This window comes from Hoplias malabaricus, unplaced genomic scaffold (assembly GCF_029633855.1).
Source record: "Hoplias malabaricus isolate fHopMal1 unplaced genomic scaffold, fHopMal1.hap1 H_5, whole genome shotgun sequence".
Classification (NCBI taxonomy): domain Eukaryota; kingdom Metazoa; phylum Chordata; class Actinopteri; order Characiformes; family Erythrinidae; genus Hoplias; species Hoplias malabaricus.
Genome location: NW_027101328.1, coordinates 275 through 14,117, shown reverse-complemented (window position 1 = coordinate 14,117; position 13,843 = coordinate 275). Strand labels below are relative to the sequence as shown.

General features: G+C 41.7%; 1 protein-coding gene across 1 annotated transcript; it reads left to right on the top strand.

Moving 5' to 3' along the window:
- Positions 1–211: 211 nt before the first annotated feature.
- Positions 212–13,626, top strand: LOC136686070 (guanine nucleotide exchange factor DBS-like; the record flags this gene model as incomplete). Its single annotated transcript, XM_066659559.1, has 13 exons — positions 212–311; positions 4,997–5,080; positions 6,331–6,445; positions 6,659–6,749; positions 7,115–7,234; positions 7,328–7,444; positions 9,276–9,425; positions 10,799–10,923; positions 11,577–11,691; positions 11,788–11,907; positions 12,118–12,309; positions 12,927–13,118; positions 13,470–13,626. Coding segments are annotated over exons 1-13 (1,660 nt in total), but the record flags the coding sequence as incomplete, so codon positions are not given.
- Between the last annotated feature and the right edge of the window lie 217 nt (positions 13,627–13,843).

Genomic DNA, 13,843 nt, shown 5'->3' with positions numbered 1-13,843 from the left:
TAGTTAAACGCATATAGGGTGAGCTCCCCCACATCTCTCTCTCTCTCTCTCTCTCTCTCTCTCTCTCTCTCTCTCTCTCTCTGTCTCTCTCTCTCTCTCTCTCTCTCTCTCTCTCTCTCTCTCTCTCTCCCCCCCCTCTCTCCCTCTCTCCTTCCCCTGTGGACACGTCTAACTGCATCATCTTCACTCTTCACTTCTACCTTGCTCTCCATCTCTCTCTGTCTGGAGGATGGCGATGGTGTGGGTGAAGATGGAGAGGGACGCTGTGCAAGAGCTGCTGCACAGACTCAACAGTGTCACTCAGAATGTTGGTAAGGACTGTGTCCATGTGTGTCATGAAGACAATATATTTTTCTTTCTGTCTGTCCGTCTGTCTTCACCCAGTCTGGTGTTGTGTAATCTTAAACCACAGCTCCATCCATAAATACACGTGGAGCAATATTAAGTATTATCTTAAAAGCTTAAGCTTATTTATGCACTGTATGTTCTAGCACACATTTATGTTCTTGTATGTTGTATGTTCTTATGTCAGTCATAATATTAATTTGGGTTGATTTATTTAAGATGCTGAATGTTTATACAGGATTGTTCTGGCTACATTTGCTGGACATTATGGCCATAAGAAGTGGACATATCCTTAGATTCAGTAAATTTTCCCCCATGATTGTGTCAGCTTTGTAGCCACACTAGTGGTCACCGATAGCACTCAGAATATGTTATATTAATAATATCAGTTCTAATTAGGCATTGCCATTCAGTCAGTATACACAAATACATATATGTATGCTTAGTTTTCACATTGTTTATGTATTTTGTGATGTGTATTGTGTGTGCGTGTGTGTGTGTGTGAGAGAGAGAGACAGAGAGAGAGAGAGAGAGAGAGAGAGAGAGAGAGAGAGAGAGATGGGTTCTATTAATAAGATTTACATACTATGATGTAACTAATACAGTCAATGTATCCACATGGGTTTTGTGGGAATGTGATATTCATTTTTGGCACATCCCTCTCTCTATACCTCTAATGAAATACGAAAGGTCATTGGGTACACGCTGCCTTGTATCCATTTTTAGAACCGGACTCGAGCATGTACATGCGCTATGTGTCCAAAGGTATGTAGACACATTTTGTGCACTTAAGGTGGACACAGGCGTTCAGTTGTGCACATATAGCCTCAACTGCTGCGTAGTGTTTCAGTGTGTGGTTGTTTCCAAGCAGCCAGTCTAATAGTAGACATGTTTTCTGGTGGCTTTCAGACATTGTAATCAACCCTTAATGTTATCCATCTTTCTATAAATGTACATTTTCCAACCAATGTCTAAATAACCCCTTTAAACATCAAAGATGCAACTTGTGTGTTTTGGAAAGTGTGTGCAGGAGACAACAGATACAACATGCGTTATTTTAGGATTTTAGCTTTTGCTTCCTGTGGGACCCTGCTGGATGCGTGTGTGTATGTGTATGTGTGTGTGTGTGTGTGCCTGGCTGACCTAGAGCTAAGTACAAAACCAGATTTCCAGAGAAACACCAGAAAATCGAGGCTCGTCCACAGAACTGCTGTGGTGCTTTAGACAGCAGACTGTAGCTTAGCTTTTCTCATAATAATCAGCAGCTTCTTACTGACATTATGGAGTGGTCAGGAGGAGTTTGAGCATTTCAGCTTATTGACAAAGGACCTGTAATTTAGTTTGGTGTGTGATTTAGTTTAGTGCGATTAGAGCATCCAGTAACTCCGGGAAGGCCATGCTGAGGAAAAACAAGAAGAAGAGGGTCAAACAGGCCGTGAATCTGGACTGTTCATACCTCTAGTGCACTAAAAATGGGTCTGGGTGAGTCTGAGCATAAACTTTATTAAATTCCCCCTTGACCACTGTACATCTGTTATTCCTTTCACCACTGACCATTGAAAAGATCGTCTTTATTGATTCAGCATTCATTATTTATTCATTTCATCAACAGCCAGTGTAAATCTCATTGACTTTTCTGTTGACCACTGTGTATTTCGTCTTTGTTTACATTCTGAGTGTAAAACAAAGAATTTAACATTCACCACTGAAAGCTTTTATGTATTCACACTGACCACTGGTATAAATATGTTACTGATTTTACGAGAGAGAGAGAGAGAGAGAGAGAGAGAGAGAGAGAGAGAGAGAGAGAGAGAGAGAGAGTCATAAGGAACCAGAAAGAAATTTACTGTTGGTTCATTTGAATGCCTCCAAACAGCCACATTTGAATCAGTCTTTGTTATCAACACTCAGCCGTATCAGATCAAACACACAGGCACCCATTCAGTGGGGGAAAGGGTAACTTACCGGGAGAGAGAGAGAGAGAGAGAGAGAGAGAGAGAGAGAGAGAGAGAGAGAGAGAGAGAGTGGTGTTAGAGTTTAGTGCACCTGTCTCAGGTAGCTGGTTCTCACACCAGTTAGATCAAACTGAAATAGCAGAAAAGAACTCTTCCTCTCTCACTCTCCTTCTTTTCTGTTCTGTCGTTCTTTCTGCTATTTCAGTTTGGATCGTAACTGGTGTGAGAACCAGCTACCTGAGACAGGTGCGAACTAAACTCTAACACCACTCCTCTCTCTGCTCTCGTCTCCTCTCTCACTCAGAACACAAACGGTCTCTCTCTCTCTCTCTCTTTCTTTCTCTCTCTCTCTCTCTCTCTCTCTCTCTCTCTCTCTCTCTCTCTCTCTCTCTCTCTCTATGTTTGTGTGTATACATGTCCTGATACTATAATAAAACTCAAGTTAGTTTTAAAAAATGTAATTTCTACCCAGGAAATTCACCAGTGTTAAATCAACACTATTAGAGAGTGTTAAATGATTACACTAACAGTGTTAATTAATCTCCATTAGTGTTGATTTAACACTGGTGAATGTGCTGTGTATGTAAAAATTAGTTAGATCTGAAATGGCAGATTGTAGAGAAACCTACCTGCGCCAATTCATCTCCAGTGTTGGTGAATGGAACCCGTTTTTTTAAATTATTATTATTTTTTATTGAATATTTTTTATTGAGAATATCTTTTGAAATCTGTGTGAAAGAGTGACGTGTGTATGAAGAGTAGTTTGTGTGATTAAGTCTACGCTGCTGTAACAGAATCCAGTGCAACTTCTGAGTCTATACTGAGAGAACAAGAAAGAGAGAGAGAGAGAGAATGAGAGATGTCCTGAGGGTATGAACCTGACTCCAAAAGCCTTCAATACACTCTTTCTTCATCTTGATTGGGTACAATAACGCCACTGTGCAGTAGTTTTTATAACTACATTTAATTGCTTGTTATATAATGCTATAATATTGTAGATAGCACTTTGCATAAGTATTAGACGCCTGGGAAAATGGGATATAAAAAGCTATTTATCTGAGCAGTAAGAGTTTATTAGTTTATTACTAATTCCAGGAAGTGTGATATTGTGTGTGAATATGTTGGTTCAACACTTTCCAAACCCCTTCTGGTGACAGTCCACCAGTGTTCAGAAAGTGTTCTTTGATAACCTCATATGATCAAGGAGAACATCTGTAAACATCTATATATATGCCATGTTTGCTGATATTTGACCCTAAAATCAATGTGATTAGTTACAGACGTTACACAGGATGAAATATGCTTAATCAGAATGGTTTTATTACTGTCACTCATTCAGGAATGTTCATTTCAATGCAATCTGTCTCTTGGTTGTTGGAGAAGAATATATCAACCACATGCAGCAACACACACTGGATATTTAGGAAAATCTGTCTCTTGTATTTCCTTTAGATTTTCTGTTGGGAATGTGTGTGTGGGTTTGATTTTGATAATCAGACATTTTAAACCAAAAAACAATTAATTATCAACCAATTAGTTTCTTACCTCTTGTTGACATTGTTAGTTTTCCTTATCCACGAAAACATTGGTTGTAATTGTTCATTGTTGCAGACTGTAAACTGGAGATGTACACTCTACAAAACACAAACTCTAAACTGACTGGGCCTTACATGTCTGGACATGTCTGTCTTTCCTTGTTTTGTTTTCTGATTTAAAATTATACCTGGGTCGAAATTGACTCTAACAACAGAAAAGCCATAATTTTAACAAGAGCATTTTATAATTTAGTAAATATATATATATAATTTTTTTTAATAGAAGTTCCTGACACAAGAGGAATTTTAAGGATGGGTTGGGTTTGTTGGAGCACAGCTATATTTCCATACACTTATAGAGAAAAACATGGGAATGCCACACACTTCTGTATACATTGTGTGTGTGTGTGTGTGTGTGTGTGTGTGTGTGTGTGTGTGTGTGTGTGTTTGTGTGTGTGTGTGTAATTGTCCTGGGGTAAAGGTGGGGTGCTGGTTGGAGATGAAAGGAGGCGTGCATGAGAGCCCCTTTGGGCAAACCTCACTCCCACCTGTCTGACCTAAAGGACAATACACACTCCGTTCACAGCCAGACATTGATATGGCTATGTGGTGATAACCTAGAGGAAGATAGAAACTTGTCTTTGAGTATAGGGGATTGTATTGGAAACAGGAACAGTAATGTTTAGGGGTCTATTTTAGTGACAGGTGGACTTTAGTGTAGTAACCATTGGGCTACGACTCAGTAAAATCACTAGTGAATGTGGGTTCCAGGTACAGTATATGGGCAAAAAGTTCTAGACACTTTATGGTCCAACAGTTCTTCAGTTCGGCTGCATTTAGCTGGATGCTGGAGGATGAGTTTATGGATCACGGATCACAGCTCCAGCTGGAACCCCAGCCTATCTAATAGGTAGCTGTAAGATGAACTAAGTTTGGGAGCTTTATACCACACCAGCCCATGCTTGGCATTGGACATGGTGACTATAGGTTCATTTGCAGCTTCTCCAAAATGCTCTTTTTCTACTTGGAAATGCTTATAGTGGCCTCTTGGCCCCAGTGAGGCCTCTATTACAATTCACGCCACAGATGTCAACCTGAAAATGATACTGGGCTCTGTCTGTGGTCGGTAACACTGAAATGTGTGTGTGTTTGTGTGTGTAGATGAAATTATGCAGCAGGAGATCAGTCCCCTCTGCGCTGCTGACATCATCAGTGACCTGAAGAAGAAGTTTGCCTTCCTTTCAGGTGAACAACGTCACTTCGTCTAACTTCTGTCCTTTCACAGTGGGTGGCCGGAGAACAACTTGGACATAATAAACCAGTTTGAGTGGAAAGAACTCTGTTGATCGTTATTTGATCTTTGTTAATGTGACTTGTGAGAACTGTTGCTTGTTCCAGCTACTTGTTTGTATAAGGACTAGCAGCTAATTTTAGGCCTGTGTTATTTTATCATAAGGTCAAATGTCTGTGGACTCTGTCAAAGAGTCAAATCTTATTTTGGTTTCTCTCCTCTGTTCTCACTGTAGATGGTTACCTGAGTGTGTGTGTGTGTGTGTGTGTAAGAGAGAGAGAGAGAGAAAGAGATAGGGAGATATAAAGAGAGAGACTTTTTAACACCCCCTTCTATTTAAACATGTTTAAAAGAAATAATAAAAAACAGAACAAGATAATATGTTTATACACACTCCCATTCCTCCTTCCCCAACCCACCACACTCATACACACACGCACAAGAGAGAGAGAGAGAGAGAGAGAGAGAGCGAGAGAGAGAGAGAGAGAGAGAGAGAGAGAGAGAGAGAGACTAAGTGGCTGTTGACAGGTTTGTTCGGCATAAATGGAGCAGACCGAACTAAATGCTCTCCACACTGTCCCTTCCCCAGTTGTCATGGAGACAGGGAGAACAGACATGACTAGCCAGATTTATATTTTTATCACGTGGAACAGCTCTCTCTCTCTCTCTCTCTCTCTCTCTCTCTCTCTCTCTCTCTCTCTCTCTCTCTCATCCTTCTCTTTCATTCATTACCCTTCTTTCTTCTTTCACTTTAGCTCTCCCTCTATCCTTATTTGTTTCTCAAATTGTTCACTGCATGTTCATCTTTCATTCTGTCTTTCGTTTTCCTCTCTCTCTCTCTCTCTCTCTCTGTCTCTCTCTCTCTCTCTCTGTCTCTCTCTCACACTCACTCACTCACTCACACACACACACACACACACACACACACACACACACACACACACACACACACACACACACACACACACACACACACACAGTCTACACACCATGTTTTTGTTGATTTTAATGGGTGAATTAGTGTCATCAGGAAACCTCTGTATGATGTCACTTTGTTTATAACGGAATCTGATGTCATCACCTGCGTCTTTCCTCTCAGTGAAGCAGCAGTTTTTTGCTGAGGGTATACTGCCACCTGCTGTTCATTACGTGCTGACCATTCAGAATTGGTCACTCTTGTTTTGTCTTTTTCTTTAACCCTCAGGAGGCCGAGGGCAGGATGGCAGTCCAATCATTATCTTCCCAGAATTCCCTGCGTTTGGTGAGATCGGGGACCAAGAGTTCCACAACGTTCTCACCTACCTGACCAGTGTCCCTAGGTGAAGTATGGTGCCATCTATGAGCTAAAATGTTTTGCCTCTTAACACATTTCAGATCAGGAGGGAAATATAGAATTTCCTTGTATTGACTAATGTCCCCTTCCCCTTCTGCTCATACGCCACCTTCCACTGATCACAGAAGCCACTGTGTGTGTAAATAATGCGTAGCGTTTAATATGTGCGTGAGTTTCATGTTTGTTATATTTCCTTCAGTTTAAGTGCAGCAGGGGTGGGATTCATTTTGGTGATTGACAGGCGACAAGACCGATGGGCGTGTGTGAAGGGAACGTTACTCCGTATCTCGGTGAGTGTGTGTTGTGTAAACATAATGTATTTAAATTTCACCCTCCCCTTTTTATTATACCCTCCTCTGTGTAGTTCTATGTCCAAATCCACCTACTATAGCAATGACATTAGAGCTGAAAACCATTTATGTTTCACCAGATAACAGACACCTCTGTAGGCTAGCACTGAGCTGATGTATTGGGGATTGGATCCAGTACATTCAATAAGACTTTGATTTCTCAGACAATCTGTTTAAATCATAACTGCTGGGATGTAAATGATGTAGTTTGGGCACATGATTCTTAAAAAATCAGTCACATCAGCTTCCATTGTGTTAAATGTGTGCCCATCATTTTTGTTATATAAATGTGCATGTATTTTCAGGGTCATTTCCCAGGGAACCTGCGTCTGGTTTTGGTTCTGAGGCCCAGCGCTCTGTTCCAGCGCACTCTCTCAGATGTCTTCTTCAAAATCCACAGAGATGACTTCAAGATGAAGGTCCCGGTAAGCGTGGGTGGAGTTCTTTTTGTAGGCTTTACATGGGTATTTTGTAGGAGATCAAGAGAAAATGAATGTGTATGTGTGTGTTTGTTGTAGGTGATCATGCTGAGCTCTATGACTGAGCTTCATACTTATATTGAGCGAAGCCAGCTGACATTGGAACTGGGCGGCACTCAGCAATATTGCCATAAAACCTGGATCTCCCACCGCACCGTGAGAACCTAAACCCATAACAGTTACAACATTAACCCATAACAACAGTAACACAGTCATAAAACCAAATAAAACCATTAATACAGCAATAACACTGCATTATCACAGCCATTATTCAGTAATGTAGCCATAACACAGTCACAGCACAGCATTAACACAGTTACAATACAGCATTCACACAGTGAGAGCACAGCCATAACGTAGTTATAACAGAGCAGTAACACAGTCACAATACAGCAGTCGCGCAGTCAGAGTACAGCCATAACACAGTTAAAACACAGCATTAACACAGTCACAATACAGCAGTCGCACAGTCAGAGTACAGCCATAACACAGTTATAACACAGCATTAACACAGTCACAATACAGCAGTTGCACAGTCAGAGTACAGCCATAACACAGTTATAACACAGCATTAACACAGTCACAATACAGCAGTCGCAGTCAGAGTACAGCCATAACGTAGTTATAACACAGCATTAACACAGTCACAATACAGCAGTCGCACAGTCAGAGTACAGCCATAACACAGTTATAACACAGCATTAACACAGTCACAATACAGCAGTTGCACAGTCAGAGTACAGCCATAACACAGTTATAAAACAGCATTAACACCATCACAATACAGCAGTCGCAGTCAGAGCACAGCCATAACGTAGATATAACACAGCATTAACACAGTCACAATACAGCAGTTGCACAGTCAGAGTACAGCCATAACACAGTTATAACACAGCATTAACATAGTCACAATACAGCAGTCGCACAGTCAGAGTACAGCCTTGACACAGTTATAACACAGCATTAACATAGTCACAATACAGCAGTCGCACAGAGTACAGCCATAGCACAGTTATAACACAGCATTAATACAGTCACAATGCAGCATTAAAACAGTCAGACGCACAGCCACAACACAGTCATAACACAGTCACAATACAGCATTCGCACAGTCAGAGTACAGCATTCGCACAGAGCACAGCCATAACACAGTCATAACACAGCATTAGCACAGTCATAACACAGCTTTAGCACAGTCACAATACAGCATTAGCACAGTCAGAGCACAACAATAACACAGTCACAATACAGCATTAGCACAGTCAGAGCACAACAATAACACAGTCAAAACACAGCATTAGCACAGTCACAATACAACATTCACACAGTCAGAGCACAGCCAATACACAGTCACAATAAAGCATTAGCACAGTCAGAGCACAACAATAACACAGTCAAAACACAGCATTAGCACAGTCACAATACAGCATTCGCACAGTGAGAGCACAGCATTAACACAGTCACCACACAGCATTAGCACAGTCACAATACAGCATTCACACAGTCAGAGCACAGCCATAACACAGTCATAACACAGCTTTAGCACAGTCACAACACAGCTTTTGCACAGTCACAATACAGCATTTGCACAGTCACAATACAGCATTTGCACAGTCACAATACAGCATTAGCACAGTCAGAGCACAACAATAACACAGTCAAAACACAGCATTAGCACAGTCACAATACAGCATTCGCACAGTCAGAGCACAGCCATAACACAGTCATAACACAGCATTAGCACAGTCATAATACAGCATTCGCACAATCAGAGCACAGCCATAACACAGTCACAATACAGCATTAGCACAGTCACAATACAGTATTCACACATCCATAACACAGTCATAACACAGTTCAGGAGGAAGCTGTGGAATGAAAAGTACCTCAGCTAAAACCAATATCTAATTCCAGAGTCAGTGTTCATTAGTCTGTCTCAAACCCCAGGGCTTTATTGACATTGCTGACTTCATTATGCTTTGTGAAGGACATTGAGAGCTTTGCTGTGCTGGTGAAGAGGATGGCTCAGAAACTTCAGGCTTTTGGCCGAGAATTGGCCGAGACAGATCTGCCCAGCTCCCCCCTAGCAGCCAATAATCTGCTAAATGCACACTGCAGCAGGAGAGAGAGCATGAAGGTAAATGCCAACAGTCAACCAGAATGTTCACACTGTCAGATCAGCTGTGTCATTTATATGAAGGCTATATTCATAAGCACTTCATAATTAATTCACAAGCCTCAAATCATACATTATGCCAGATTATTTCAGCAAGTGTGACAAGCCTTACGACTTTTTAAAATAAATGAGTGAGCTGGTATTGACATAGGAGGCCATTTGTTTTATTTTAACATTTTATAAACATCATGTTCAAGTCAATGTTTTAGGAGAGTGGTCTGGTTAAGGACAGGGTGGGCCATTTATATGGATTCACCTTAATAAATTGGGAATGGTTGGTGATATTAACTTCCTATTTGTGGCACATTAGTTAATGGGAGGGGGGAAACTTTTCAAGATGGGTGGAGACCATGGCGGCCATTTTGAAGTCAGCCATTTTGGATCCAACTTTTGTTTTTTCAATGGGAAGAGGGTCATGTGACACATCAAACTAATAGGGAATTTCACCAGAAAAACAATGGTGTGCTTGGTTTTAACATAACTTTTATTCTTTCATGAGTTATTTACAAGTTTCTGACCACTTATAAAATGTGTTTAAAGTGCGGCCCATTGTCAATGTATTGTTGGAGTGTTGGATTGTCAATGTAACCCTCTTCTCCCACTCTTCACACACTGATAGCAACACCGCAGGAGAAATGCTAGCACAGGCTTCCAGTATCCGTAGTTTCAGGTGCTGCACGTCTTGATGGTATGGTGTGGTATATGGGGTACAAAGATAGTGAGGCCATTCTTAATCATTGGAAATCTCAAGGCCACTGGATATGCGAAATTGCTACATGATGATGTGTTTCCCTCTTTATGTACTGAAGCTGGCACGTTCCCTGAGTATTTCCAGCAAGATGGTGCACCACCACATTATGGGTGTCAGGTCCGAGCATTCCTAAATGAACAGTTTCCTGGAAAGTGGATTGGTCGTCGTGGGCCAGTTGAATGGCCTCCAAGGTCTCCCGATCTGACCCCCTTAGACTTTTATCTTTGGGGTCATCTGAAGGCAATTGTCTATGCTGTGAAGATACGAGATGAGCAGCACCTGAAACTACGGATACTGGAAGCCAAGCTAGCATTTCTCCTGTGGCCCACCCTGTACATTCATCTCGGCATAAACACAAATATATACATTTTTAAATTCCTATGTATCCTAAAAACAATTTAATTTATTTCATATAGAGGTAAAACAACAATCTATTAGGACAACTGGGGTTTTTGTTGGCTGTGTAATCAAGCCACATGCAGCTTGTGAAATAAGAAATAATTTTCTCCCTTTATAGACATTTAATGAGACGTCATGAGAAATCGAAAACCTGTTTTGTCTTCATTTGTCTCTGTCATCACAGGAGGAGATGTCAGGAGCCCTAGGACAGGGACGTAAGATCTTGGAGACCATCCGTGAGCCCGTTCGCAGGGACCCAGACTGCAACCTGAACCCTGACCAACTGGAGAACCTGGCCACTGTCCACAGGTAATTCTACACTATGATTCAAATGGCTACAATCCTTGAGTTACTCCACAATAAGTGTCAAATAATCTGTGAAACATTAATTCGTTTGTTTGTTCGTCTGTCCGTTCATTCGTACATTAATTCATGCATCCATCCATTCATTCATTCATTCACTTTCTGTAATTTCTTCACTCTGAGCCTGTCCAGATTCATTGAGTGTAAGGCAGGAACACACCCTGAACAAGGCGCTGGTCCATCACAGGTCATCACACATTTACCCAGTCACTCCAGCAGTCACTCAAACACTCACACCTTCACACAGTTAGTCTACCTACCAAAATGTTTTTTGGACTGAGGGAAGACATCGGAGCACCAGGAGGAAGCTCACACAGACACAGGGAGAACACACCACACTACACAGTTTGTGATCTGAGGTGTAGATTGAACCCAGGACCCCAGGATCCTTGAGCTTTGCAGTAGTGACACCACATGGTGTGCCACCCATATTTAGTATTATTTCAAATGAAACTATGTAAATGATTATTGAATGGACGCTTGTGTAGCGACGATGGCCAATGGGAGGAGCTTAAGATCATAGAGAATTATAGAAGGTCGGTTCAATTCCAGAGACTTAAAATGAGAACTTTTTCTCCACCTTCCTCTCTCCTTCTCAGGTTATTGTCTCAGTTAAATGAGAGCTCAGTGGTGTTTGATGATTTCTGGCTGAAGCATCACAACAAGCTGGAAATGTGCCTGAAACTGCGACAATTTGAACACAGCTTTCAGCAGGTCACACACAAACACACAGCTAACACACAGTGCTCAATTATTACCATTACCCATGATGAATATCCAGCTATAATAAAATAATCCTTTCCTTTGCAGATGTGGGAGGAGCTAGAGCAAGCAGCCACTAGAGTGACAGCTTTCTCACATGTAGGAATGAGCCCCACCCACACAGATCACCTCTCCAGAGAGCTGACCAACCAGGAGGAGATAGCATGTGTGAGTCTAACTCCCTCCACACAGGCATGAGTTTGAATGAGAATAGGCTTCATTTTAGATCATGAGAAACAGAATGTACAACCAACTTCTACGACTGAACTGTGTAAGTGTGGATAAAACATCTCTGTGAGAACACTTTGCTTTTCTATGTTTCATTCTTTTTTATTTTGTCTCCATCCCGTCCCTTGCTCTCCCACTCGCTCTTTGTAGGAGCTGCTGGACAGGTCGAGGGTCCTGGTCTCTGAGGGAGAGGGTTTGATTGACAGCTGTGAGTTTGCTGATGAAGGCGTGCGGGTGAAGTTTGAAGAACTGCAGAGAGTCAGAGAGAAACTCACACAGCAGCTTCAGGCCAAGAGAGCTTTACTACTGCATGCCATGGAGCTTCACCAGAGACTGCAGAGCGTGAGGGGATACACACACACACACACATGTTGAAACACACTCATGCATCACAATTAAAATGTATTGTAATATCTATTGTTAAAAAACCACAGATCTCCATAAAGGCAACTTTAGGGGAGAATGAGAACGTTCCTAACTTTCAGTGCAAGTTAAATTTCCTTCTTCTTTGGTTCTTAGACTTCTTCTGCAGTTACTCCCTTCAGAATAGGAGCCTGAGAGAAAAGCTTACAGGACCTTGTGTCCCTAGGTAGTCTCCCATCCAAGGACTAACCAGGGCAGACACTTCTTAGCTTCAGAGATCAGCCAAGATCAGGTACTGTGAGAGTGGTACGGCCACAAGCAGAGATCGCTGGCTGCAGCGGTCCATTTCTAGTTAATGAACCAAGAGCCTTTTGATAATTATGAGGTGCTAGTAAAGTTTAAACTACTGAAAAGACTTGATATTCTTAGGATATTTAATGGAAGAATATTGATAATGGTATAGATTGGTTTTGCTTTATTTCAAACACACATTGTAAAGATTTCTCATCCGTATAAATAATGAAAATAAAAATAAAATAGAGATACGTTGTTCCCAGTCTCTCTTTTCTGTATTTGCATCTCTCTCCATCTTTCAGGTGAGTAAATGGTGTGACGATGGTATTTATTTATTGGCCTCTCAACCACTGGACAAGTGTCAGTCACAGGAGGGGGCGGAGTCAGCGCTTCAGGAGCTGGAATGTTACCTGGAGACAGCCAATGAGAGGCAGGAATGGGACGTGGAGGCGGTTTGGAAAGAGTATGAGAGCGTGCTGAATGAAGAGCTGAAGGTGAGGACGACGAGGCCAAAATATTTTGTAGCTCACAGCCATAACATTACAATAACCATCCATTTTTTATCCATTTATCCATTTTACAAATGTGAACTTTGTAGTGTTCCAACTGCAACTGTCAGTTACAAAATGTCTTCAGTTTCCATTGATGTGTGATAGCCAACTCTCAGTGTATTCAGACAATCCCAGTACAGAGTGTGGGTCAGTCCTTCTCAGTACTAGATCTACATGAGATGGTCTGACCGGTCACTGATTTGTGGTCCCTCAGTCTCAGGGAGACTCTTACATGGCGTGGGGTTACAGTGTGGAAGTGGGGGTACAGTGTTCTCTCAAATGTGTGTGTTGCAGGACCAGGTGAAGCGAGTGTTTGAGAAGAGGGCTTTGCTGCAGGAGATGTTTGACAAAAGGAGAGTGAGTCTGAAGAAGCTAGCGGCCAAGCAGACTCGTCCAGTCCAGCCAGTAGCCCCCACGCCTGAGGCCATCAAATCACCTCCATCCTCTCCAGGTCAGTCTCTATAACGCCAACTGACCATGAGAATTTAGATAAACAGCAGTGCAGAGTAGTTATCGTTGTTGGAGAACTGGCAACCTTCACTGATATTACAGTCTATAACAGCATTTTAAGGATATTGTTAACACATCATTGCTTTAAAGGATTAGTCGTATATTTTTGAGAATCCCAGTGTAATATTTCACCAAACAAGTCAATATTTCTGGAATAA